The 27,972-nt window shown below is 41.4% G+C and overlaps 1 protein-coding gene across 1 annotated transcript; it reads right to left on the bottom strand.

Annotated features, from left to right (window-relative positions):
• Positions 1-19: 19 nt before the first annotated feature.
• Positions 20-14,632, bottom strand: GINM1 (glycosylated integral membrane protein 1). Its single transcript, NM_001038509.2, has 8 exons — positions 14,506-14,632; positions 9,894-9,950; positions 9,630-9,726; positions 4,555-4,706; positions 3,867-4,023; positions 3,205-3,335; positions 1,406-1,569; positions 20-396 (listed from the first exon to the last, which is right to left on the bottom strand). Exons 1-8 carry the CDS (start codon positions 14,623-14,625, stop codon positions 285-287), a joined length of 990 nt encoding a protein of 329 aa, NP_001033598.1. The 5' UTR covers positions 14,626-14,632; the 3' UTR covers positions 20-284.
• Positions 14,633-27,972: the final 13,340 nt, after the last annotated feature.

The raw sequence follows: 27,972 nt of genomic DNA, 5'->3' as shown, positions 1-27,972 counted from the left end.
GTCTTGCCCTTTTTTTTTCTTTTTGGTAGTTTCAAAGTTTATTCACATGTCTTCTGTTCCATTGCATTTAAATTTTTTTTTAATTCACCACCAGAACAGGCAGCCTTATTATAGAATAAGGTGAACTTTAACTGTCACTTTAAAGATCAAGTTTTAGACAGCTTTAGGAGTTTAGCAATTTCTCTAGTGTACAAACCGATTCTTAATGGCTTAAAGAAAATTATATTTAAGTGGCAAATTTGAACCATTAGGCTAAGTCAGAGTCCATGATTTGAGATGGTGTTCTAAACACACGTTTTATCTCCAGGGTTTTCTGCTGTTTTCTCAGGTCCATCTGGATATAAGTTGACAGCTGTGAGAGGTATAACATTGACTTTATCCAACTGCAGAATTCCTCTGAAATATAAAAATTAAAACTAAAGTAAGACAGGGCTACTTTGAGGTTATAATTAAATGTATACCTGGGATTAGGTATTTTTGCTTGATTTTATTTATGATGGTTAGTTCACTTTAACCAAACTAATTGGTTTGGAGGAGTAAGAGGAAGATCCTTAGCTGGTACTGTAGGAGATGACAGGGTAAATTATAGATCTCCATGGCATACATAGTCCTAGATTTCACAAAGTGGGCAAGAGGACTAGGCCCAAGTAGCTTTCTAATTAGTACTCCACTGGCATGCAACCATGGATCTTTAAACAGCATTTCTCCTGTTACTCAGCTCAGTTGGTAAAGAATCCGCCTGCAAAATTCTCTGGAGAAGGAATAGGCTACCCACTCCAGTATTCTTGGGCTTCCCTTGTGGCTCAGCTGGTAAAGAATTCACCTGCAATGCAGGAGACCTGGGTTTGATCCCTGGGTTGGGAAGATCCCCTAGCGAAGGGAAAGGCTACCCACTGCAGTATTCTGGCCAGGAGAATTCTATAGTCCATGGGATCCCAAAGAGTTGGACAGGACTGAGCGACCTTCACTTTTACTTTCTTTCACTTTCTCCTGTTACTAAAATACCTTGCTGGTCTTCAAAAATTTACTGCATTTTAAATTGATAGTTTGCAGTTGAAAATACATAGTGAAGCCCTCTTGTTTCATTTCTTTCTTATTATACACAATGCATTTTCCATTACAGACACTTGTTCCCTTTCTCTCCAATACACTAAGGTCTTACAGAGCAGAGTTTGTCCTAGCCACGTGTGAATTCCTAAGACAAGTGTCTTGACCATATAAGTAGCCAATAAAAGTCTTTTAATTTTGCTAAAGCTGAAAGATGGGCTAGAAAAAAAGAGATATATTATTTTTCCCCCCACTTGTCTTACTCTTCCTAATTTTTCTATTTTCTACGCTATAGTAAATACAACTACTTTTTAATCATTAAGAATACTAAAGTTGATCAAAAATGAGAAATACTTACTTGTATTCACAAACTGGGAAAAGCACCTTTAAGATGGTTATTACTATAACTGCTCCTATAATTCCAACCACCATGACATTCAAAAACATAAAGAATATCGGGAAGATACTGCTCCAGAACCTGCATAGATCTTTTCTGAACTTTTCCATCCACTGACACATCACCTAAAGAAAAAAGTTTTTATTAGATACGCAAGTTTCATTTGAGCTCAAGAAACTCTAGTTTTAGGTGATGGTAACACTCATACATCTTGACTGTAAGGTGGTAACATGTCAAAACTTATCGAACTGTACATTTTAAATGGGTACATCTTATTTTTTTAATGTACCTCAAAGTTATTCACAATTTAAAAAATTATTTTCTAGCAAAAGGGGCATAAGTGTTTGTTACATGTTACTATCCTTTACAATTTATACGTGTTGTCTAACTATAAAGGGCTTCCCAGGTGGCACTAGTGGTAAAGGATCCACCTGCCAGTGCAGGAGATGTAAGAGACATGGGTTTGATCCCTAAGTCAGGAAGATCCCCTGTAGAGGAAATGGCAACCCACTCCACTATTCTTGCCGGACTGGCGGGCTACAGTCCCTGGGGTCCCAAAGAGTCAGACATGACTAAGTATCAGCATGCATGACAAGAAGGCTAGTCCACTTACGCAGAATGGACCTGTCAACTATGTGTTTCCAGTATTTGGAAGACAACAGAAGGAAAGAGTGACAGACATATTCGTAGCTTTTGGAACCCTATAGGGAGTTCAGTTCATTTGGTCAGTCGTGTCTGACTCTTTACGACCCCATGGACTGCAGCACGCCAGGCTTCCCTGTCCATCAACAACTCGTGGAGCTTGCTCAAACTCATGTCCATAAAGTCGGTGATGCCCATTGGTGATGGGGAGTTCACTGCGTACTTCAACAGTGATAGAAGAAACTTGGGCAAGGACTGAAGAGTCTGTTCTTCCTTGCTCTGAGAGAGATGGAGTAAGATTAGTAAGGGCACCAGAGTTCAGGCATTCAAAAAGTGACAGAGGTTTCTCCAGTAACCCAAAGCAAGCAATCCTAACCTAACCTTCAGCGAGAACCTCTTCAAAGAATCATCTCTGGAATCTTTTGTTACTAAACACAGATCCTGCTCATTTAAATGTAAATTATTTTGAGTAAGGGGCCTAGCTAATAAAGAGATTTCACCATACTCTCTGAACCCTGTCTCCCCGGTCAGCAGTATACTATTATTATCATATGTGAGTACTTAACAGGTGCCAATGTATATTTACATTTGCACCCATCATATTTAAACGCTTACAACAACCTCATAGAAAAGGCATCACTTTATGGACTTTGCTGTACACGTAAAGAAAAAGGTTAGAGAGGCTAGGAACTTGTCCCAGCTGACACAACTAGTCAGTGGCAGAACCAGGATTCAAACCTAAGCAGTCTGATTTCAGAAAGTGCACACAACCAAGTGTGCTGAGTCACCGTACAAAGTCTTGAGGGGACTCTGCGTGTGTGTACATGTGTGCATGCATGAAGTCACAGAATAAACAGACCAATGGGGATATGAGAAAGACCCCCAAACAAACTGAAATCTAACGCCTTTACCATCATCATCTGACTACATTACTAAGAAGGAAAACAGGAATACCTAAAAATGTCACATTAAAACCGTGATGAGTTCATTATTAACAATGTCCCATGGATCCAATTCTCATGGTTTCCACCTCAGTTTAAACACTAGCACTTACTTTCTTTACCATAACCATAAATGCTTGTAACACATATAAAGATAATCCCATATACCTGATTTACCTTATATGAAGATGGAGGCTCAGCTCTGAGAGGAGTTTCAGGTAATTTGCCAGGCAGAGCTTCATTTACAGTGGTTTCCACATTCCTGATAAGATACTGGCTGGTGGTCTGCAATGAACTAACGCTTTCTCCTGAGAAGGAAGACCCAAGTTACCAAAATGCCAAGAACGTGCTGGTGACTCTCCCACTAGTTCTAGGATTTTACACCAGTGACATTTAAGATGGTGAGAACATCCACTTTTTTGATAGGAGAAAAAGAAACATTTGATTGTTTAGATTTAAATGCCAGAAAGGAACCTCAAATTAAGACAGTAAAAAAAAAAAAAAAATTAAGACAGTAAGAAGGGAGCTATAGCAGTTATGATTCTGTCACACAGAAAGTCAAATTTTTTAAGTTCTGTGTTTCAATGGAAAAAATGATATTTCCTCTTCTAAATGAACTTAAGTGAATGAAATTCTTATTATGTATTTTTAGACGATTTCAGCAAAATGTCCCTCTGTCATCAGCACAGACCACATCTTACAAAATGGATACATAAAGCAATTCATGTTATAAAGCATTTTTAAAAGAAGCTTACTTCCAAACATATTAACTATGATGAAAAAGTTACCAATTAAAGAAATCATTTCCTTAATACTTTAAATAATGGTCTTTGAAGTACCTTTTTTGGAGAGGTTGGGAAGGGTGAATAGAATGTCACTGTCTCGGGAAATCGAGTAGAGCATGCTTTCTTCTAAAGGCAGGGTGTAGTTTGAACGTCTGACTATTCCCTGATTCTTAACTAAAATATCAATTTCAGTAACGTCCTTTTGTTGAGCCTATGAAAAAGTAGAAGCAATTCTCTTTATTTTGAATAGTGACACAACCTGGCAAGAGTCTAAAACTGAATTTTCTTCCCTGATTTCTGAAACTAACAAACTTGTGCTATTCACAGAATTCCTCTTTAAGACAATTAATTTGCAACTTTAATCACACACAGTGTGCTTTAGCGCTCACTATGAGAGGTTTCCTCTCAGTTTCATTTCACTGACTTAAGAGAGACTTGGCCAGAAGAAATGGCAGCAGAGCTACGAACCAAATTCAATCTCTTCACTTACTTGCTCTATTTAATAACGATCATAATTTTAAGACATACAAACATGTATGAATATGATCTTTTTTCAAATTAAGATTTTAAATTCTAAACAGGTAAATGCTAAAACAAGTAAGACAATTCTAAATGATTAGATACAGGCAACATTAGTGTAGCTTCTTTCCTTATCAAGTCAGAAATAAATAACTGAATGTGTGCATAACACTGAACACAAATCTTTACAATTAATTCCCAGATGGCAAGCACACTATCTTACCTGTTTTCCATCTATCTCTACTACTTCTTCTTGAATGACAATCAGTTGCAAACTGGAACCAGATGTCATTGGCCACTCATGAACTAAAATCCTTACACTGACAATTCCAAAATACTCTTTTTCCTCCAAGTTTTCCAGATTTTCATTCTTCACTGTTCAAAAAAAAATAGTGATAGCTTTGAACAAAAAATGCCACCAAATCAGTTACTCAATTTGATCATTTTGTTGACATTTACATGGAACAAGACAGGTATACACCATTATCTTTGCCTTTATTTCTGACCTCACTGATGTTTCAGATCTATGGCAACAAAGACAACTTGACAAACCCCTACAATTCTTATACTCATTTAAAGGGAAAAATGCCTGATGACTTTCAGATTTTGTATGGAACTTCACACTTGCCACACCTTTCCTATTCTTTTACATAGATTAGCTACGAGGAACCAGTAAGGTGTAACTGTTTACACAACAGGGTTAATGGGGAGGGCGGGAATGGGGATGAGGGAGGGAAAGCCCCGTAATTACTCCCCACTTACAAAGGATGGAGTGGGATAGGCTACTGGCCCTGTTGTCCTGGCTGAGAAACCCCACCCCCATCCCAGCAGCAATGGAGGGTGGCAGTTGCAATTGGTTTATAAACCTGAGGAGTGCTATAGAAAAAGATACTAGAAACCAACAAACCTGCTGCAAAAGCAGCATTTTGTTTCTGTTCCTCCAATGTTATTGGCTAGGAATAATCCGCCAAAAAGGAACCCTGACGGATATCCTGCATGCAGGCCCAGCCGTTTAAGCCGACGCTGTGCCTTTACAGAGCTGTTCCCTTGATCCAGCATGCTCTCCGTTACTCACTCTCCTCCCTTAGGTTTTTAAATTTTATTATTTTTTGATGTGGACCATTTTCAAAGTCTTTATTGAATTTGTTACAATATTGCTTCTGTTTTGTGTTCTGGTTTTTTGGCTGTGAGGCATGTGGGATCTTAGCCCCACCTAGAGATTGAACCTGTACCCCCTTTATTGGAAGGTAAAGTCTTTAACGACTGGATCTCCAGAGAAGTCCCCTCCCATACATTTTTAATTAACACCTACTTAATAGTTCTAGATACCATATCCTTAAAATGCTGACTTCATGCCTTTTTATAAAAAAAATTTGAAGCACTAACAGTGTAGTTCTTAGTTTATAAACCTGTCTCAACCGGGCCGAGTTCCTTGCGAGGACGAATTAAGTTCTTATTCTATAGCCTATGTGAAGTAGTAATTCCACCCAGAATTATAAATACATAATTTAAAACAAATACCTGGTCTAGTGGTTCTAAACCCTAACTATATATCAGAATCAACTGGGAACAGCACAGATGCTAAAGCCTCACTCTAGTCTTAAAATTTCAGGGGGTACAGGCTAGCATTTATAATTTTTAAACAGGTACCTACATTTTTATTGAGAAACAAGTGGCCTAACCCCTGGTCTCAATCTAAGTTCACAAACCTGTTCCTCCTTGACTTCTCTGTTTCTGTTAATAAACCCCTCCGCCTTCTCCAAACTACCAAAGACAAGAATGACTAGGTTGCCTCCGACTTGTTCACTCTCATCCTCTATCCAGTCAGTTGTTCCCTTTGGACCATTCCAGATCCAAAGTACCTCTTCTGTGTGTCCTTTCCAGCTCCACCTACCTCCCCACCCAACACCTAGTTCATTAGCCTCTTACTCTTGAGGTATTTACCTAACTATTCTCCCCTTCTGTAATCCCTCCCTCTTCAACCATTCACAGGATGGTGCCGGATTAATCTCACCATCACATGGTTTTGATTACACAGTGTCCTTGTCAGTGCCTTCAGCGGCACCCTATGACCTCGCTGGTGGTTCTCTGCCTGGTCCTCCTCCTTCAGGCTCATTACGGTGCCCTCTCTCTCATCTGCCTAACCTCCCTCACATCCTCTGAGCTTCTATCTGGAAAGCTTCCCCTCTCTTGTGGTCCATTTCAATGTTTTCCTGTTTACCCAGCAGTCTCCCTCAGGGAAGGGTAGGCTGCTCGTCAACCTACTCGTATGCCCAAAGGCCAGTCACCAGAACAGAGACTCAAGAGATGAGAAAAGGCAGTCATGTCAATACATCAAAGCGTACTGATGCATATGACTCTTCCTCCAAATCTGTAATGGCTGCTACAGAATAAAACTAGTAACAACAAGAGCCCTCTATATTCTGACTTTTTGCACTGAGGGAGACGGCTTTCCAAAATGGCTCTCAATGACTCTTGCCCCTCCAGCCTTCCTGCCCCTTTGTAACTGCCTTCCATAAAGTGCGAGCTGGACCTAGACACTTGTTTCGAACAAAGAGAATACAGTGAACGTGCTGGAATGTCACGTGTGTGATTAGATTATACGGACTGTGACTGGTGTCTTGCTGGTGTGCTCTCCCTGACAGTCTCTCTTGTTCTGTGATAAAGCCAGCTGCTATGTTGTGAGATGCTCTACAGAGAGGCCCACGTGGCAAGAACATGAAGGAGGGACTCCAGCTAACATCCTGTGAGGAACAATTCACAAGGAAATGAACCCTGTCAAGAACCACGAGTGCTAGGAAGCAGACCTTTCCCAGCTGAGCCAGAGTCAGAGGACCCAGCTAAGCCAAGCTCACATTTATGACCTACAGGAACTAGGAGATAATAGTGTCACAGGCTACGACGTTTGGGTTAAACCGTTAAAACAGCAATATAACTAATACATCTACAAAGAAGAATTTTTTTAAGAATTAAGGATAGAAGACTCTTGCTGTAGTTGCATTTAATGTTTTAAAGATTCCTGTGAAATGATAAGACAGGCTTTTACTTCAGCTTTCAAGGAAATATACTCAATGCAACTGGGATGACTAGAAAGATGACTATAATAAATAAAGCAAGCAGACTGCACCCCACATCAAACTCCTAATACATACAACATCAGTGGAATGTTATTCAAGCCAGTAATGGCACTTCTTTTCCTTGCTATGATGGATTAACTTGCAGTACACCAACTCTCTCACTGAGAACTATAGAAAACATGTGAGACATGAACGCGCACATGGACACTGAAATCTGCACTGAAAAAATGCTGAGCAGAATTCTTTAGGTAGAGGGGAAATAACTCCAGAGGGGAACACAGATATTTAGGAAGGAATGAAAAGCAAAAGAAAGAGTAACTGTGAGGGTAAGCACAAAAGAACATCCGCCTACTGGAGAACACTAAGAACAACTTATGGTGCTCAGGGTTAGGAATCCAAAGAGTTACAATTCATGAAAATAGCAACACAAAAGCAGCAAGGGGAGGAATTCCCGGGTGGTCTGGTGGTTAGGACCTGGGGCTTTCAATGCCATGGCCCAGATTCAATCCCTGGTCAGAGAACTAAGATCCCTCAAGGCACAAGGCTAAAAAAAAAAAAAAAATTAAACTGAATTAAAAATTTTAAAAGCAGAAGAGAATAAATGGAGTTTAAGTGTTCTAAGATTCCTGCAGTGGTTGGGAAATGATAAAAGTACGAGTTTACTCATCTGAAGGGTAACCATTAAAACAGTAAAATAATATAAAAACCAACAAGATAGAGGGGGACAATGAAACAAAAAGTAAATAACCCAGAAGAGGAGAAAAGGAGAAAAAAGGAAAAAAAAGAAACAGAACAGATAAGACACAGATAGAAAACAAATAATTAATATAGACTATCTAAATCTAAACGTATCACTTATTACATTAATATAAGTAAATTAAAATTCCAATTAAAGACAGAATGATAGCCTGAATAAAAAAAAAAGAAAGAAACCACAAGTATATGCTGCTTGTAAGACATTCACCTTAATTATAAGGACCCAGGAAGACTGAAAAAAAATGGAAACATACCACAAAACAATCCACCACCCTCCTCCACGCCCAGCCAAAAAACAGTGACTGGTAAAATAATATATTTAGATAAAGCTGATTTTAAGGCAAGAATATCACTAGAGATAAATAAGGACATATTATAATGACAGAAGAGTGGATTCACCAGAAGACATAACAGCTCTAAATCTGCATGGATTTAGTAATGCTGTATGGCAAAATATACAAAGCAAAAACTGACAAAACTCAAAGAACAGACAAGTGTTCGTGGTGCAGATTTTAACATACCATTCTCAATAATTCACAGGGCAAACAAAAAAATCAGTACATCCATAAAAGACTGAACGTGATTAACAAATTTGACCTGACAGATACAGAACATCATATCCAACTAATTATATGATTAACTTTCTTTTCAGATACAAATGGAAAGCAACATTTATGAAAACTGACCATATGTTAAGCTATACAGCAAGTGTCTAAATTCAAAAGGTTAAAAGTATACAGCTACATCTCTGATGATAGAGATGGAATCAGTAAAAAAGAAAAAAAATCCCTCAGTGTTTGAGAATTAAGCAATATACTTCACAATGACTCCTAGGACAAGGAACTATCACAATAAATACCTGGAAAACATGAATGGAATGATAATAAAGACACAAAATGAATTAAATATAGGACACAAGTGCTCAGAGAAATATTTACTGCCTTAAATCTGTATATTAAAATAGGTAACAGGAATACTATACAAATTTCTCATATTCTTTATGTCATTCAAACAATGGGTATATTCCAATGTAACATGTTTGCTTGTCTTTAAACAACTCAAGGTTTTAAAAGGTTAAAAAGGAAAATGTAATACAGACATAAAGGTAGAAGAAGCAGAAAGACAATTCACTTTTCTCTTTGCTTTTTACAAATGTGAAGAGATTTTGCCTTGCTTCTAAATCCCTATTTACTACCTCGAGACACATTCTTACATTGTCATTAACCTACCAGACATGCCGTTCCGAGCAATATCAATGCCATGATAGAGAATATATGAAAATGCCAGAAATAACCAATATTAAGTAGGAAGAGAGTTTAAAATCCATTAGTGTTATCATATACTCTAGTAATGATGTATATTATTAATTTAAAATGGAAATAAATAACGTCAAAGAATTGTGTTTCACTAATTTAGTGTTATTAAAAACACAGAACAATTATGGAAATAATTTAGCAGTACTCACCTATCAAAGTCTGACAGCTTATTCGGGTTACACCACTATTTACAGGGAAGTCATTTACATATACCTGTCCACTCTCATAGGTTATGTTAAGAACAACCTTAAAATAAAGCAGCATATACATTAATTCCAATGGTTTACAAATGATGACAAACTCTTCATGTCAAAAATACTTTATCTAACTAAATGAGGTGTACAGATAAAAAAATAAAATAGTCTGCATGATATTTAGCTAAATGATATAATGAAAGCATAACAAAGACACACCTGTTCTTTAGACACCTCCCCATCCTCCAGGGTAGTTACATTAATTCTGATGCTGTCCTGTAAAATAAATACACAAATCAGGTAGGTATGCATTTGCTGAACTAAGAGTAACTCAGTTCATTCTCTTCTCCCTCAATTATACTTACTGTATGATTGCATATGACTACATTAAACGAACACTGTTAAAAAACTCATCAGGGAAAAAGAAAAAAAAACACAATTCATCAGGTTCATTTTTACAGCTCTTTTGTGTGGTGGGGGGGGGGAGGGGGCGTGGCTTTCAGGATCTTAGTTCCCCAACCAGGGATGGAACCCAGGACCCCAGCAGTGAAAACATTGAATCTTAACTGCTAGACCACCAGGGAATTCCCTTTACAGCCTTTTAAATGCCATTATTCACAATTTTTCATAATCTATACACTTATCCATTTAATATGAAATATATCATGTATCTGAGCATGTAATATGCAAATATAAAGTTTAAAAGAAAAGATAAACACTCATGTATCTCCTGCTGCTGCTGCTAAATTGCTTCAGTCGTGTCCGATTCTGTGTGACCCCAGAGACGGCAGCCCACCAGGTTCCCCTGTCCCTGGGATTCTCCAGGCAAGAACACTGGAGTGGGTTGCCATTTCCTTCTCCAATGCATGAAAGTGAAAAGTGAAAGTGAAGTCCCTCAGTCATGTCTGACTCTTAGCGACCCCATGGACTGCAGCCCACCAGGCTCTTCCATCCATGGGATTTTCCAGGCAAGAGTGCTGGAGTGGGGTGCCATTGCCTTCTCCCATGTATCTCCTACCCAGGAGCAAAACTAAAATGTCATTCATAGCTTCTAAGTCCCCTGCATGATCCTTTCTGTCACATTTCCCACTGCCCCTCAGAAGGAATCCCTATCCTGTCTTCCATGTTAACATATCTTGCTTTCCTTTACAGTTTAACTCCCTGTGTTCTCTTTCTCTAAACAACCTATTGTTTAGTTTTATCTGTTCCTGAACTTTATAAGTGGAATGATATTGCATGTATTTTTCTGGACCTTCTTTAATTTAAAACAGTTATGTGGGCAGATGTAGACACTTTTTTTTTTAAACAGCATTGTGTAATATACCATCAATTTATTTATCTGTTCCATGAGCGTGGACATCAAATGTTTCCAACTTTATTGTTTCACGTACAAACTTGCTCTTATCCTTCTTAAAGGTGTCTTCTAATGCCCATGGACAAGGATTTGGGATGCACAGTTTCACTGCCTCTCATGGTATGCTCAAAGACAGTCTACTCAAATATTTAAGTTTATTCATGAGATGCTTACTACACAGAAGAAAGCACTATTTTAAGTATTCAGGGTCACAGGAACTATAATTTGTTATCTGTAAATGAAATTCTTTCCTAAGTGTATTCACAGACATTGTTATCCTAGAATAAAAAGAAGACTCCTCTTAATGCCTTTTGGCGGGGGGTGGGGTTCTTAATTTTCAAAGAGAAAAATTATTCATAAACATGAAACTAACCTACCAGTGTATTTCTTGGCACCATGAGCAACCCCAATACTTTATATATTTCTAACAAATGAGAGACTAAGACAGTGATTTTATGGGCTGAGTTTATTGATTCCTGGGACAACCTGATAAACAGGATACTAACATGTAAGTCCATACCATCTATTCAGGATGGCTTTGGTCCACTTCCCAACTCTCAGAGGAGCCCAGGAAGCTTTAGGACTAGTGATTCCTCAGCTCCAGTCCACTTTTCTCCTGGCCCATCCTTATGTAGAATTAAGTGTGGGTTAGAACAAGTGAACTCATCTCTTAGAACAAACTAACATTCAATAAACCATTAAGTTGCTGGCTGTATTGTTTTATGCCCAAATTTCCATCAAGAGTTCATTCTTTCCAAGCTAGACGATCTGTTTTAAAACTATAGAGTACTGTTCTTCTAACAGTCTGGAGATAAGCCTCCAGTGATGCTCTGCTGAGAAACCTTTTTATAGCTTCTGCCTTTCAGTAGAGAATATACCCTATATTGTGAGTAATTTACTGCACTTACATACATCACCTGCCCAGTAGAACTGGGCCCGTTGTCTTTGGAAAAGACAATGAACAGACACGAGCACACTGTATTTTCCAGAGGGCCAACTCCAAATACATTCTTTTGGATCCTCTTGAATGATTTCACATCAGGAGAAACTCTCATCCCTTCCTGCCTCCTAAACCAAAGTTCAGAGCCAGGTCATATTTCTTGTTCTTTCCAAGAGCCTCTGACAGAACTGGAAGTACAGGCTTGTCACCCAGGGCAGTGTACACTTAGAAAAGGGTGGCAGAACTAAAGTCTCCCCTACTCATTTTCAATTCTCCTCTGATTCCGTCACTCACAATTGCCCACCTGGGACAAAATGGCTTCCTAAGAACAAAAGTAATAGATACCTGGTTTAAAGTAAGTCTGAGGGAAATAAATGAAATAAATATTTACACATATAAGAAATAAATATTTACACATATAAGAAAAGAAGCGTCCTCTGGCTGCCTCCCTCTCCTTGGTGACCAAGTCATTTTAATAACAGAAGAATGAACTGTAAAAAAATTTTTATTACTTCACAATCTGTATAACCTCAACATCTGACAACTTACATATGTAAACAAAACAGAAAAATGCTTATAATCCAATAAACCTGAGTGACTGAAGACATACACAGAGAATTTTCCTGATTTCAACCAATTTTCTTACATTTAGGTCAGGCGGGATACGAAGCTAAACAAATGAAAACGTGTGTGATAAAGCAAGTATAGTAAAATACAAATGGTCGGCTGAGTTGGCATTATGTTGTGCATTATGTTATGAGTTGGCATATTGTATCCACTAACCAAATGTGACTATTTACATTTAATTAAAACTAAACAACATGTTAAAAGCTCAGTTCCTCAATCACACTGGCAACATTTCAAATAATAACCACAGTAGTCCAGTGGTTACCATGATGCGGAGAGTTCAAACACACCATTGCTACATAAAAGTCAACAGAAAAACTCCTATCAAATATGCACAACCACTCTAAAACTCTTTCAAACGTTCTGTATCTTTGAAAATTTTCACAATACAACTTTGAAAAATGTTTAGATTCAGAGGCCTCAGCTTCGCACATACACCTTCCAAGGAATGAGATTCTCCTCCTAGTTGCAGAGCATTCATTTAACCAACGAAATGAGTGTAGATCTGGACTTTCCAAAAGCAGACAGAAGTCATAAGGAGAACTGAAATGAACAGCTCACTAAGAACCCACAGTATGGTGTATTATCAGCCTGCAGTCTAAAGGCAAGCATGTAACAGGAATAGACTCAAAGGTCTTTGGGATTCATAAATAACTATGATAAATCTCTAAAATCTGGAAAAGGGATAACCAATTTCCTAATTCCAGGACTCTAGGAATTACTTCATTTTAATTTGGTCTCGATCTCATATTTTTGAACAGCTGCAACTGTGGTCCACTTCGTATATAAGTGGTTCTTAGAGCTTGGGACGGTGCGGCTTCTTGGAATGTCCCAAGAGAACTGAAACCAAGGTACGCTATTATTTTTGTAGCCAGGAAGGGTAACGCCGTAACTCTTAAAACAGTGAAGGTAAAACAGTGACATTTATGGTGTCAGTCACCCCTGACTGCTGGGTATTCATTCAGGTCTTGATTAGTAAGAAAAGGTGCACCTATGTCGTTTAATCGCATTGCCAAGTCTTCAGACTTTCCGCCTATCACACATTCAACGGCTGAGTGGCAAATACTGGTTAAGGGCAACGACAGTCCCCCCTACCCGAGCAAAAGCAGTAAGAACCAGTCAGTCACCCTTCAGTACAAGCACGCGGTGATGCGCAAACTTCAGCCCACCTCGGGGTCACCTGGATGGAGAGCTTGCTGGAACACTCTGCTGGGTCCTCACCCTGGAGCTTTTGATTGGAGCGTTTCTACCAGGTTCCCAGGGGATGCTGGCGCGCCTGGCCCCACCGCGCTCAGAGACAGGCTCCTCTAACACCGCCCGCTAAAGGCAGGCCGGCAGGGTCGGCGCTGGGTCTTCCGTCTCTCTGCCTCTGAGGCCCCCAGGCACCCGGCTTGCACGCACCCGGAGCCCCACGCGCCGGTGGCAGGCATTCCTTCCCGCCGCCCGCCGGAGCAGACAGGTGGCCTGGAAACGCCCTCGCTCTCTCCCGTTGAGCAACTTCCACGTTTCCCTAGCACATAAACACTGCCTCGCCCCAGAGCCCGGCTCTACCCCAAGAAGGCGCCATTACAAAAGGCTGTGATCGGTGACTTTCGACGGCAAACGCCCGTCAGGACGGCAACAGCCCAGACGACGGCAACAGCCGAGACTACCGCAACAAGCAGTTCCGCTGCGCCGGGCTTAACCACACGTTAAAGATTCCCTTTCACTCTGTCGCCTCCCTCGTCCCCGCCGCCCCCGTTTCCTTGGGTGCTTCTTCCCACCATTCCCAGCCCTTTGGGAGCCCTACCCCCAGTCCACGGCCTGCCCGCGGGGAGGTGGAAGGTGTCGATGCGGACGCTGCCGTCCCAAGTCCCCGGCCCGGGCTTCTCCCCGAGGATCCCGGCCGACTCGCGTCCGCCTAGCCCTACCTTCGGGGCTGGCGGCAGGAGCGGCGGCTCAAGGGTGCCGGTCGTCAGCCACCCGGTGGCTGGCAGGGCCGCGAAGAAGAGCAGCCGGAGAGCGAGGGGCGCCCGCGGAGCGCCCTCCATCTTGGACAGGCCGGGGGCGGGCGGCGGGCGTGGGCCTGCGGGCGGGAGGCCGAGGCCTAGCGGGCCTGAGGGGCGGGGCCTTTGGTGGGGCGGGGGCCTTTGTGGGGGCCGGGCGGGGCGGGGCGAGGGCGGGGCGGGACCCGGAAGTCTCCGAGAGCAGCTGCGGGTTTATAGTTCTAGGCCGCCGCACCACGTTCGGGGGCGGGGTCAAGTCATAGAAGGTCCGATTTCGTCATTAGATCGGCTCTCTGATTTGAGGAGAATTTCCTCACCTGAATGAGTGTAAACATTCTCGTTGCCTTTGTTTTTGATTTAGTACATACTGTTTGTGTACATCAATATGTCTCTATGTGTATATATTTACATATATCTACAAAGTGAAAATAATGGTAATGTATCAGAACACTGTTGAACGTATCATATTTGGATAATCAATCCTAAAGGAAATCAATCCTGAATATTCATTGGAAGGACTGATGTTGAAGCTGAAACTCCAATACTTTGACCACCTGATGCGAAGAACTGACTCATCAGAAAAGACCCTGATGCTGGGAAAGATTGAAGGCGGGAGGAGAAGGGGATGACAAAGGCTGAGATGGTTGGATGGCATCACCGACTGGATGGATGTGAGTTTGAGTAAGCTCTGGGAGTTGGTAATGGACAGGGAGGCCTGGCGTGCTGCAGTCCATGGGATCGCAAAGAGTCGGACACGACTGAGCGACTGAACTGAATATCACAGTTGGGTGATATCACCTAGCGTGCCCTGCTAGGTCGCTTCACTCCTGTCCGACTCTCTGCGACCCTATGGCCTATATGTAGCCCGCCAGGATCCTTCTTCCATGAGGGTTCTCCAAGCAAGAATACTGGAGTGGGTTCCCATGCCCTCCTCCAGGTGATCTTCTCAACTGAGGGATCCAACCCCTTTCTCTTCTGTCTCCGGCACTGGCAGGCGAGTTCTTCACCACTTGCGTCACCTGGGGAAGCCCTCATGTTTGGAGGAGGGGTTTATTACTTCTCACCTTAGTTTGCACTTGGGAATTGTCTGAGCACTTTTAAAAACTGCTGTTTCTGGGGTCTTCCGGGGAACCTGAGTTTCTGATTTAATAAGTCTGGGCAGCAGCTTGGGTATTGATAGTTTTTAAAGTTTCCCAGGGATTTATTGGAGAAGGCAATGGCAACCCACTCCGGTACTCTCGCCTGGAAAATGCCATGGATGGAGGAGCCTGGTAGGCTGCAGTCCATGGGGTCGCTGAGAGGCAGACACGACTGAGCGACTTCACTTTCACTTTTCCTTTCATGCATTGGAGAAGGAAATGGCAACCCATTCCAGTGTTCTTGCCTGGAGAATCCCAGCGACAGGGGAGCCTGGTGGGCTGCCGTCTATGGGGTCACACAGAGTCGAACACGACTGAAGCGACTTAGCAGCAGGGATTTATTGTGCCAAGGCCAAGGAACAACCGCGCATTAAGTTCAACATTCATTGGATCACTGGAGAGGCAGGGAGCAGCACTCTGCTGGAAGCCAGGTCACCTGGGTTCTCAGGGCTTTTCTAGTCAGTTTCTTAACCTATAAATTGACAATGTCAGATTTTTCTTCCCCACTTCAGGTTAAAAAAAACTTTTGGTGAAACCCTCTAAAGCAAATGTGAAAATAAATTAGTGAAACCCCTTTTAAAATAAAGTCCGGGATGCAGTGGGAGGGGGGAAGTGGATGAAGGCAGTTAAAAGGTACAAACATCCAGTTATAAGATAAATACTAAGATGTAACCGAAAACACGATAAATACAAGCAACACTGATTTATGTTATATTATGTAATATATGAAAGTTGTTAAGAAAGTAAATCCTAAAAGTTCTCATCACAAGAAAATTTTTTTTCTATTTTCTTAATTTCGTATACATATGAGATGATGGATATTCACTAAACTTATTGTAATAATAACTTCATTATGTTGTATACCTTAAAGTGAACTGAAGTGAAAGTTGCTCAGTCATGTCCAACTCTTTGAGACCCCATGGACTATAGAGTCCATGGAACTCTTCAGGCCAGAATACTGGAGTGGGTAGCCTTTCCCTTCTCCAGAGGATCTTCTCAACCCAGGGATCAAACCCAGGTCTCCGGCATTTCGGGCAGATTCTTTACCAGCTGAGCCACAAGGGAAGCTCTGTATACCTTAAACATATACATAAACTTATATACCAATTATATCTCAATAAAACTGGAAGAAAAATTAATAAAAATAAAAGCTTTTAAAAAGCAAATAAGTTAAAAAAAAAAGTAGGGACTTCTCCAGCGGCCCAGTGGTTAAGACTCCAAGCTTCCATCGCAGGGGGCTCAGAGTTCATCATGGTTGGGAACTATGATCCCACATGCCACCCAGAACAACCAAAAACATAACCAAAAAAAACCTTAAAAAAATAAAATAAAATGACGGATGTCTGGAAGCCCCGAAGGGGGAGCTCTCATGCCTTATCATTCCCTGTGCTGTAGAACCCCAAAACAAGAAGAGAGAGGTACCATGCATTTCCAAAAGGAAGAGGCTTACTGTGTACTGCTCCAGCATAAGGAAGGTTTTCTCCTTACCCAGCAATAGCCTGCCAATGAGAAACTACCACATTCGGTCAATGAGAAGTTTGAACTCAGGCTCTCTCCCCAGAGGTTTCTGGTGACTCAGATGGTAAAGAGTCTGCCTGCAATGCAGGAGATTCAGGTTCAGTCCCTGAATCCCCTGGAGAAGGGAATGGCAACCCACTGCCGTATTCTTGCCTAGAGAATTTCATGGACAGCGGAGCCTGAAAGGCTACAGTCCATGGAGTTGCAACGAGTCGGACACGACTGGGCAACTAACACTTTCACACTTCTCTTCCAATGGATTTCTACTCAAAACCGACCCTCCCAATAATGCCCTTTTCTCTATAAAAGTATGTCCTTCTGCTTTGGTCTCCAGCTAGTTTCAGTTCAGTTTCAGTTCACCTAGTTTCAGTTCAGTTCAGTTCAGTCGCTCAGTGGTGTCCAACTCTTTGTGACCCCCTGGACTGCAGCATGCCAGGCTTCCCTGTCCATCATCAACTCCTAGAGCTTACTCAAACTCATGTCCATCAAATCGGTGATGCCATCCAACCATCTCATCCTCTGTCATCCCCTTCTCCTCCCGCCTTCAATCTTTCCCAGCATCAGGGTCTTTTCCAAGGAGTCATTTCTTCACATCAGGTGGCCAAACTATTGCAGCTTCAGCATCAGTCCTTCTAATGAATATTCAGGACTGATTTCCTTTAGGATGGACTGGTTGGATCTCCTTGCAGTCCAAGGGGCTCTCAAGAGTCTTCTCCAACACCACAGTTTAAAACCATTTGTTCTTCGGCGCTCAGCTTTCCTTATGGTCCTACTCTCACATTCATACATGACTGCTGGAAAAACCATAGCTTTGACTAGATGGACTTTTATCAGCAAAGCAATATCTCTGCTTTAAATATGCTATCTAGGTTTGTCATAGCTTTTCTTCCAAGGAGCAAGTGTCTTTTAATTTCATGGCTGCAGTCACCATCTGCAGTGACTTTGGAACCCCCCAAAATAGTCTGTCACTGTTTCTATTGTTTCCCCATCTATTAGCCATGAAGTGATGGGATCGGATGCCATGATCTTTGTTTTCTGAATGCTGAGTTTTAAGCCAACTTTTTCACTCACCTCTTTCACTTTCATCAAGAGTCTCTTTAGTTCTTTGCTTTCTGCCATAAGAGTGGGGCCATGTGCATAGCTGAGGTTATCGATATTTCTCCTGGCAATCTTGATTCCAGCCTCTGCTTCACTGAGCCCAGCATTTCTCATGATGTACTCTGCATATAAGTTAAATAAGCAGGGTGACAATATACAGCTTTGATGTACTCCTTTCCTGATTTGGAACCAGTCTGTTGTTCCATGTCCAGTTCTAACTGTTGCTTCTTGACCCACATACAGATTTCTCAGGAGGGAGGTCAGGTGGTCTGGTATTCCTATCTCTTTAAGAATTTTCTACAGTTTGTTGTGATCCACACAGTCAAAGGGTTTGGTGTAGTCAATAAAGCAAAAGTAGATGTTTTTTTGGAACTCTCTTGCTCTTTTGATGATCCAATGGATGTTGGCAATTTGATCTCTGGTTCCTATAAAGCATTTTCTAAATCCAGCATGAACATCTGGAAGTTCACAGTTCACGTACTGCTGAAGCCTGGCTTGGAGAATTTTGAGCATTACTTTACTAGCGTGTGAGATGAGTGCAATTGTGCAGTAGTTTGAGCATTCTTTGGCATTGCCTTTCTTTGGGATTGGAATGAAAACTGACCTTTTCCAGTCCTGGGGCCACTACTGAGTTTTCCAGATTTGCTGGCATATTGACCGCAGCACTTTCACAACATCATCTTTCAGGATTTGAAATAGCTCAACTCGAATTCCATCACCTCCACTAGCTTTGTTCATAGTGATGCTTCCTAAGGCCTACTCAACTTCACCAGGATGTCTGGCTCTAGGTGAGTGATCACACCATCGTGGTTATCTGGGTCATGAAGATCTTTTTGGTATAGTTCTGTGTATTCTTGCCACCTCTTCTTAATATCTTCTGCTTCTGTTAGGTCCATACCATTTCTGTACTTTATTGTGCCCATCTTTACATGAAATGTTTCCTGGTATCTCTAATTTTCTTAAAGAGATCTCTAGTCTTTCCCATTCTATTGTTTTCTTCTATTTCTTCGCGTTGATCACTTATGAAGGCTTTCTTATCTCTCCTTTCTATTTTTTGGAACTCTGCATTCAGGTGGATATATCTTTTCTTTTCTTCTTTGCCTTTCATTTCTTTTGTCAGCTATTTGTAAGGCCTCCTCAGACAACCATTTTTCCTTTTTGGATTTCTTTTTCTTGGGGATGTTCTTGATCCCTGCCTCCTGTACAGTGTCACGAATCTCCATCCATAGTTCTTCAGGCACTCTATCAGATCTAATCCCTTGAATCTATTTGTCACTTCCACTGTATGATCATAAGGAATTTGATTTAGGTCATACCTGAATGATCTAGTGGTTTTCCCTACTTTCTTCAACTTAAGTCTGAATTTAGCAATAAGGAGTTCATGATCTGAGCCACAGTCACCTCCCAGTCTTGTTTTTGCTGACTGTATAGAGCTTCTCCATCTTTGGCTGGAAAGAATATAATCAGTCTGATTTCGGTATTGACCATCTGGTGATGTCCATGTGAACAGTCTTCTCTTGTGTTGTTGGAAGAGGGTGTTTGCTATGACTAGCGCGTTCTCTTGGCAAAACTCTGTTAGCATGTCCCTTATTGCAGTTCCTCTGTTATTCCTAAACAAACTCATTCTGCTGGTAAAATAACTGGCTGTTTTATTTTTTAAGGTTGACACAGAAATGCTAAGAAATTCAGGTCTTTCAGGTTAACAGGACTGCTTATTGATTAAGAAGAACTTGGAGGTGTTGCCATTCAGGCAGGGTAAAAAAGTCTTTTTTTTTTTTAAATAAAACTTTTAACACAAAAAAGAAATAGGTTTCTCTCTTAGCTCCTCTTCTTCTTTTATCAATCCTTCCCCCCATTCCTGTGTTTTTAGCCAGGATAAACTACAAAATCTTTGGCCAAAATTGTTGTATAGTAAACTAGTCATTCAACTAATTCCTTGCCTACTATGAGATACCCAACAACAATATTAACTGGCACGTGGTTTCTGCAGTGATATCTCACCCACTGGAGGGATCCAATGGCAACCATTGGCCTTTTCACGTTGTTTCAGACTACTGAGATTAAAAACAAATCAAATCTAATGATCAGAACATAGGATATATGTCAGATCAGATCAGATCAGTCTCTCAGTCGTGCCCGACTCTTTGCGACCCCATGAATCACAGCACGCCAGGCCTCCCTGTCCATCACCAACTCCCAGAGTTCACTCAGACTCACGTCCATCGAGTCAGTGATGCCATCCAGCCATCTCATCCTCTGTCGTCCCCTTCTCCTCCTGCCCCCAATCCCTCCCAGCATCAGAGTCTTTTCCAATGAGTCACCTCTTCGCATAAGGTAGCCAAAGTACTGGAGTTTCAGCTTTAGCATCATTCCTTCCAAAGAAATCCCAGGGCTGATCTCCTTAAGAATAGACTGGTTGGATCTCCTTGCAGTCCAAGGGACTCTCAAGAGTCTTCTCCAACACCACAGTTCAAAAGCATCAATTCTTCGGCACTCAGCCTTCTTCACAGTCCAACTCTCACATCCATACATGGCCACAGGAAAAACCATAGCCTTGACTAGACGAACCTTTGTTGGCAAAGTAATGTCTCTGCTTTTGAATATGCTATCTAGGTTGGTCATAACTTTCCTTCCAAGGAGTAAGCGTCTTTCAATTTCATGGCTGCAGTCACCATCTGCAGTGATTTTGGAGCCCCCAAAAATAAAGTCTGACACTGTTTCCACTGTTTCCCCATGTATTTCCCATGAAGTGATGGGACCGGATGCCATGATCTTCGTTTTCTGAACGTTGAGCTTTAAGCCAACTTTTTCACTCTCCACTTTCACCTTCATAAAGAGGCTTTTTAGTTCCTCCTCACTTTCTGCCATAAGGGTGTGTCATCTGCATATCTGAGGTTATTGATATTTCTTCTGGCAATCTTGATTCCAGCTTGTGTTTCTTCCAGTCTAGCGCTTCTCATGATGTACTCTGCATATAAGTTAAATAAACATGGTGACAATATACAGCCTTGACAAACTCCTTTTCCTATTTGGAACCAGTCTGTTGTTCCATGTCCAGTTCTAACTGTTGCTTCCTGACCTGCATACAAATTTCTCAAGAGGCAGATCAGGTGGTCTGGTATTCCCATCTCTTTCAGAATTTTCCACAGTTTATTGTGATCCACACAGTCAAAGGCTTTGGCATAGTCAATAAAGCAGAAATAGATGTTTTTCTGGAACTCTCTTGCTTTTTCCATGACCCAGCAGATGTTGGCAATTTGATCTCTGGTTCCTCTGCCTTTTCTAAAACCAGCTTGAACATCAGGAAGTTCATGGTTCACATATTGCTGAAGCCTAGCTTGGAGAATTTTAAGCATTACTTTACTAGCATGTGAGATGAGTGGAATTGTGCAGTAGTTTGAGCATTCTTTGGCATTGCCTTTCTTTGGGATTGGAATGAAAACTGACCTTTTCCAGTCCTGTGGCCACTGCTGAGTTTTCCACATTTGCTGGCATATTGAGTGCAGCACTTTCACAGCATCATCTTTCAGGATTTGGAATAGCTCCACTGGAATTCCATCACCTCCACTAGCTTTGTTCGTAGTGATGCTTTCTAAGGCCCACTTGACTTCACATTCCAGGATGTCTGGCTCTAGGTCAGTGATCACACCATCGTGATTATCTGAGTCGTGAAGATCTTTTTTGTACAGTTCTTCTGTGTATTCTTGCCATCTCTTCTTAATATCTTCTGTTTCTGTTAGGTCCATACCATTTCTGTCCTTTATCGAGCCCATCTTTGCATGAAATGTTCCTTTGGTATCTCTGATTTTCTTGAAGAGATCCCTAGTCTTTCCCATTCTGTTGTTCTCCTCTATTTCTTTGCATTGATCGCTGAAGAAGGCTTTCTTATCTCTTCTTGCTGTTCTTTGGAACTCTGCATTCAGATGTTTATATTTTTCCTTTTCTCCTTTGCTTTTCGCTTCTCTTCTTTTCACAGCTATTTGTAAGGCCTCCCCAGATAGCCATTTTGCCTTTTTGCATTTCTTTTCCATGGGGATGGTCTTGATCCCTGTCTCCTGTATAATGTCACGAACCTCATTCCATAGTTCATCAGGCACTCTTATCTATCAGATCTAGGCCCTTAAATCTATTTCTCACTTCCACTGTATAATCATAAGGGATTTGATTTAGGTCATACCTGAATGGTCTAGTGGTTTTCCCTACTTTCTTCAATTTAAGTCTGAATTTGGCAATAAGGAGTTCATGGTCTGAGCCACAGTCAGGCTCAGATATATGTACAGGATGGATATATGTAGGTTTGTGTAATTTGAATTAGTAATATGAGTTTCCAAAATACATTTGAAAGAAAAAGTAGTTGGGGAAGGTGAGCAACGTAGTCTGTATTTCCCAACAGAGCCCACCCCATTTCCTGACCAGACATTATTCTTTCACTTGTTTGTCTCCAAAGGAGTTAAATTTGCCTATAGAAACCCCTTGTATTTCTGTGCACATTAGACACTTTATGTTCCTTGAAGATAATCCTTTATATAGCTGAAGATAGTCTTGAAAAAATTTAATACAGGGACTTCCCTGGTGACCCAGTGGCTACGACTCTGCCCTCCCAATATAGGGGGACAGGGTTCAATCTCTGGATCAGGGAACTAGGCCCCGCATGTTGTAACTAACAAGAGTTCGCATATGGCAAATAAGAGTTTCCGTGTCTCAACTCAACTAAGAGTTCACATGTTGCACCTAACGATCCCGCATGTCACAACTAAAGATCCCACATGCCACAACTAAGACCCAAGCAGCCAAGTAAATAAAAAAGTTAATACATAGAAAACAAAGTATATATGAGGTATAAAAAAATACATCTTTGTTCTCATGCAAGATAGTACTCTTTGACTCCAAACTTTAATAAGTTTTCTTTTCCAACAACTGATCCCATTATTTTTATTTGTCTCCCAATCAGAACTTGAATTCCACTTTTTCTGTAATCCAAAAGCAGTCTTGGCACCAAAGGGAAGTCTGGGACATAATCTATGTCTGTTTCCAATTTCTGGGAGACAGTGAGTCACTACATTTCTATTGCAACACAGTTCCACTCCATTATTTTCCAGAGTTACACAACTACACATTTTCGAACTTCTTGAAGACCCCCAGGAGATAATAAGAAAGAAAGAGAGAAAGATATTCCTTTTACGTCTCCAAAACCATTCACACATTTTACCTTATTTTTCCCCTAAGATGTTTTAAAACTGCTTTTACAGTATCATCCTTTTCTGTGTATAGAGATGAAGCTTTTTGCCATGAGTTACAGGATAATAAGGGCTTCCCAGGTGGCATACTGGTAAAGAATCTGCCTGCCAATGCAGAAAATGCAGGCAAACTAGGTTTGATCCCTGGGTCGGGAAGATCCTCTAGGTGTAGGGCATGGCAACCCACTCCAGTATTCTTGCCTGAAGAATCCCATGGACAGAGGAGCCTGGTAGGCTCAGTCCATAGGGTTGCAAAGAGTCAGACTGAAGTGGTTTAGCATGAATGCACAGGATAGTAAGTGATGGAGCTGTGGTTTTTAACCTTGATGTACTGACTTAATACATTCTGAAGTGAAGTGAAGTGAAAGTCGCTCAGTCGTGTCCGACTCTTTGCGACCCCATGGCCTATACAGTCCATGGAATACTCCAGGCCAGAATACTGAAGTGAGTTCCCATTTCCTTCTCCAGGGGAAATAGAGCAGAATACATTCTATTGGGTCATAAAATATTTTAAACAAAGTCATACTTTAACTTGTTTTTGTATGTTTATAGAGATGATTACAAAATGTTCTGTTCAACCAACTTTCTAAGGACATGAGCTGGGTTGAGAGAAATGAAAAAACAGGAAAGTGTGGGAAATCTTTGCCTCCTTCTCCACCATAACTATAGTCAGAGGGGCCCCAGAATCAAGAGACTGGCTCTGCTGTCTGCTCCCCAAGCTAACTGATTTCAGAAACCTGAACACATGCAGAGACATCTGTGTCCAAGGATGTTAAATGAGATGTAAATGAGTGTTTGATTGGTACTCTGACAAAAAACATGGAAAAAGAACATTAAAAAAACATCCAAAACATTTAAAAATACTATCCTATTTTGAAACTAGGACATCTGTGACAAATATTGCAAGAAAAATTCAATGGTGGAGGTAGAAATCTTTTTGAGTCTATTTAGGGATGATTTCACATTTTGTAACACAGATAAGTGGGTACTGTTTTGCTGTAAGGCCCCATTTTTACTTGTCTTGTTACCCTTTTAAGACTATTTTTAGGAAACGAAGGGGTCTCCATGTGGAAGCAGAAGCCAGATTGCAGAATTTCTTTGCTCTGCCTTCATTGGGCTTCCAGTATTTGGGAATGGGTTTTCTTCTTTTGAGTCAAGCTTTACTTTATTTGATTCACTAGAACACAGCCTCACTTTCTCATCCTCTACCTCATTTGATGCCAAAATGATGGGCAACTTCATAATCTCTATGTATCAACTATATTTTCTCATTTTCAATATGTTCTGTTGTCTGGGGCCTGGCTGACCCTAGAGAGACTTCCAGGGCTGAGCTAATTTGTGTTGCTGTTATTGTTTAGTTCCCAAGTCTGACTCTTTACCATTGAGCCACCAGGGAAGCTTAGAGCTAATTTCTAGAGTTAGTAAACTTCTCCTCTGTGAGCCTGCCTTTTATATGTAAACCAACCAATCCAGAGGCTGTATAAATCACCTCTTCAGTTCAGTTCAGTCACTCAGTTGTGTCTGACTCTTTGCGACCCCATGAACTGCAGCACGCCAAGCCTCCCTGTCCATCACCAACTCCTGGAGTTTATACTCAAACTTATGTCCATTAAGTTGGTGATGCCATCTAACCATTTCATCCTCTGTCGTCCCCTTCTCCTCCTGCCCTTAATCTTTCCCAGCATCAGGGTCTTTTCAAATGAATCAGCTCTTCGCATCAGGTGGCCAAAGTATTGGAGTTTCAGCTTCAACATCAGTCCTTCCAATGAACACCCAGGACTGATCTCCCTTAGGATGGACTGGTTGGATCTCCTTGCAGTCCAAGGGACTCTCAAGAGTATTCTCCAACACCACAGTTCAAAAGCATCAATTCTTCGGCACTCAGCTTTCTTTATAGTCCAACTCTCACATCCATACATGACTACTGGAAAAACCGTAGCCTTGACTAGACGGACCTTTGTTGACAAAGTAATGTCTCTACTTTTTAATATGCTGTCTAGGTTAGTCACTATCAGGCTTTTAAGGCTTCCCTGATGGCTCAGTGGTAACAAATCCACCTTCAATGCAAGGGACATGGGTTTGATCCCTGGGTCGGGAAGATCCCCTGGAAGAGGAAATGGCAGCCCACGCCAGTATTCTTGCCTGGGGAAGTCCCATAGACAGAGAAGCCTGGCGGGCTACAGTCCATGGTATTACAAAATGGTTGGACATGACTTAGTGACTAAACAACAACATCAGGCTTTTACTAAACTCCAACAGGCAGTATTTCTCTGCCCTAATCATCCTAGGGCAGGCACCAGACAACTAGAGATAGCCTCTGTACCACAGAGCCCACTGAAATTATTCAAAGCAGCCAATGCTAGACCTACTTCTGTCTCACCCATCTCCATAGAAACCACAGTAAAGACTTCTGCCTGAGGACTTCCCTAGGGATCCAGTGATTAAGAATCCATCTTGCAATGAAGGGGACTTGGGTTCAATTCTTGGTGGGGGAACTAAGATCCCGCATGCTGCAGAGCCACTAACATAAGACTGTGCCACATTCAGAGTCTCTGCACAGCAAAGAAAGATCCCATATGACCCTGTGTGCCACAATTAAGATGGGATGCAACCAAATAATAGATATTTATAGGTACAGATGGGCTTCCCAGGTGGTGCTAGTGGTAAAGAACCTGCCTGTCAATGCAGGAGACATAAGACATACAAGTTCAATCCCTGGATTGGGAAGATTCCCTGGAGGAGGGCATGGCAACCCACTCCAGTATTCTTGCCTGGAGAATCCCAAGGACGGAGGAGCCTGGTGGGCTACAGTCCATAGCGTTGCAAAGAGCTGGACGTGACTGAAGTGACTTAGCATGCATGCATAGGTATAGGTATTATAGGAGTTGGCTCGTGTGGTTATAGAAGCTAAGAAGTCTTGTGATCGTCTGTCTGTGGGAACCAAGAAAGCCTCTGGAGTAAGTTAGTCCAAATCTGAAGCCCTGAGAACCGGAAGGCCAATGATGTCTGAAGTCTTGGTCTGAGTCTGAAAGCCAAAGAACCAGCTGTGCTGATGGTCCATGGGCAGAAGATGAATATCCTAGGTCAAGCAGAGAGGTCGAATGTGCCCCTTTTCTGCCTGTTCTATTCTAGTCCTCAAGGAGTTCAATGATGCCCAAATAAAATGGTGATTGTAATCTTCTTTATTCAGTATGCTGGTTAAAATGCCAGTCTCTTCCAGAAATAGCTTCACAGACACACCAAAAACAATGCCTTACTATCTGGGTATCCTTTAGCCCAGTCAAGTGGACATAAGATTAACCATCGCAGATATCTTTGGCAAAACATCATTCAGTATAATGTAGCAAAGCACTAGATTTTGGAAAGAAAAAAATAAATGAAACCTCTTTTATTTTAAAGATTCTGCTACACTAAGGTTAAGATTTTTATGTGAGTGAGGTTGGAGAGGAGTGGAAGGTTACTAACTCAGGGGACTCCATATTTAGAGGTAATTATGGAAAATATAACCATAAAGCCATAGACTATGTTAAGCGCTATATATGTAAAATTTCATATTTAGGACTGTTTATCTTCTGAATCACTTAAGGTAAAAGATGAAAAATTGTAAATCTTTTTTCTGTATACACACATTTTTAGAGCAATTTAAGGTTTAAAGTTAAGTTGAATGGAAAGTACAAGGAGTTCCTATACACCAGGGGTCCCCAACCTTTTTGCCACTAGGGACAGGTTTTGTGGAAGAAAAATTTTCCATGGACCCGAGGGGTGTGGGATGGTTTCAGGATGATTCAAACGCATTAGCTTTTCTGTGCATTTTATTTCTATTATTACTATATCAGCTGCACCTCAGAGCATCAGACATTAGATCCCAGAGGCTGGGATCTCTCCACCCTCTCCCAGTTTCCCCTATTATTAACCTATTGAATTAGTCTGGTGCATATATTACAACTGATGAACCAATACTGGTACACTATTATGAACTAAAGTTCATAGTTTATGTTAGGGCTCACTTTTTGTGTCCTAGTTTTTTAGAGTTCTGCAAATATTGATACATAATGTCATGTATCCACTAATATGCTGCTGTTAAGTTGATTCAGTCATTCCAAGTCTTTGGGACCCTAGGGACTGCAGCCCACCAGGCTCCTCCAGGCAAGAATACTGGAGTGGGTTGCCAAGTCTTCCTTCAGGGGATCTTCCTGATCCAGGAATCAAACCTGCATCTTTTAAGTCTCCTGCATTGGCAGGCGGGTTCTTTACCACTAGTGCCACCTGGGAACCCACCAATACAGATAGCATCATACTCTGATGAGGCATAAGAGACATGGGTTTGATCCCTGGGTCAGGAAGATCCCCTGGAGAGGGGCATGGCAATCCACTCCAGTATTCTCTGGGGCTTCCCTGGT

Source organism: Bos taurus, chromosome 9 (assembly GCF_002263795.3).
Source record: "Bos taurus isolate L1 Dominette 01449 registration number 42190680 breed Hereford chromosome 9, ARS-UCD2.0, whole genome shotgun sequence".
Lineage (NCBI taxonomy): Eukaryota > Metazoa > Chordata > Mammalia > Artiodactyla > Bovidae > Bos > Bos taurus.
This window is presented reverse-complemented; position numbering and strand designations above follow the sequence as displayed.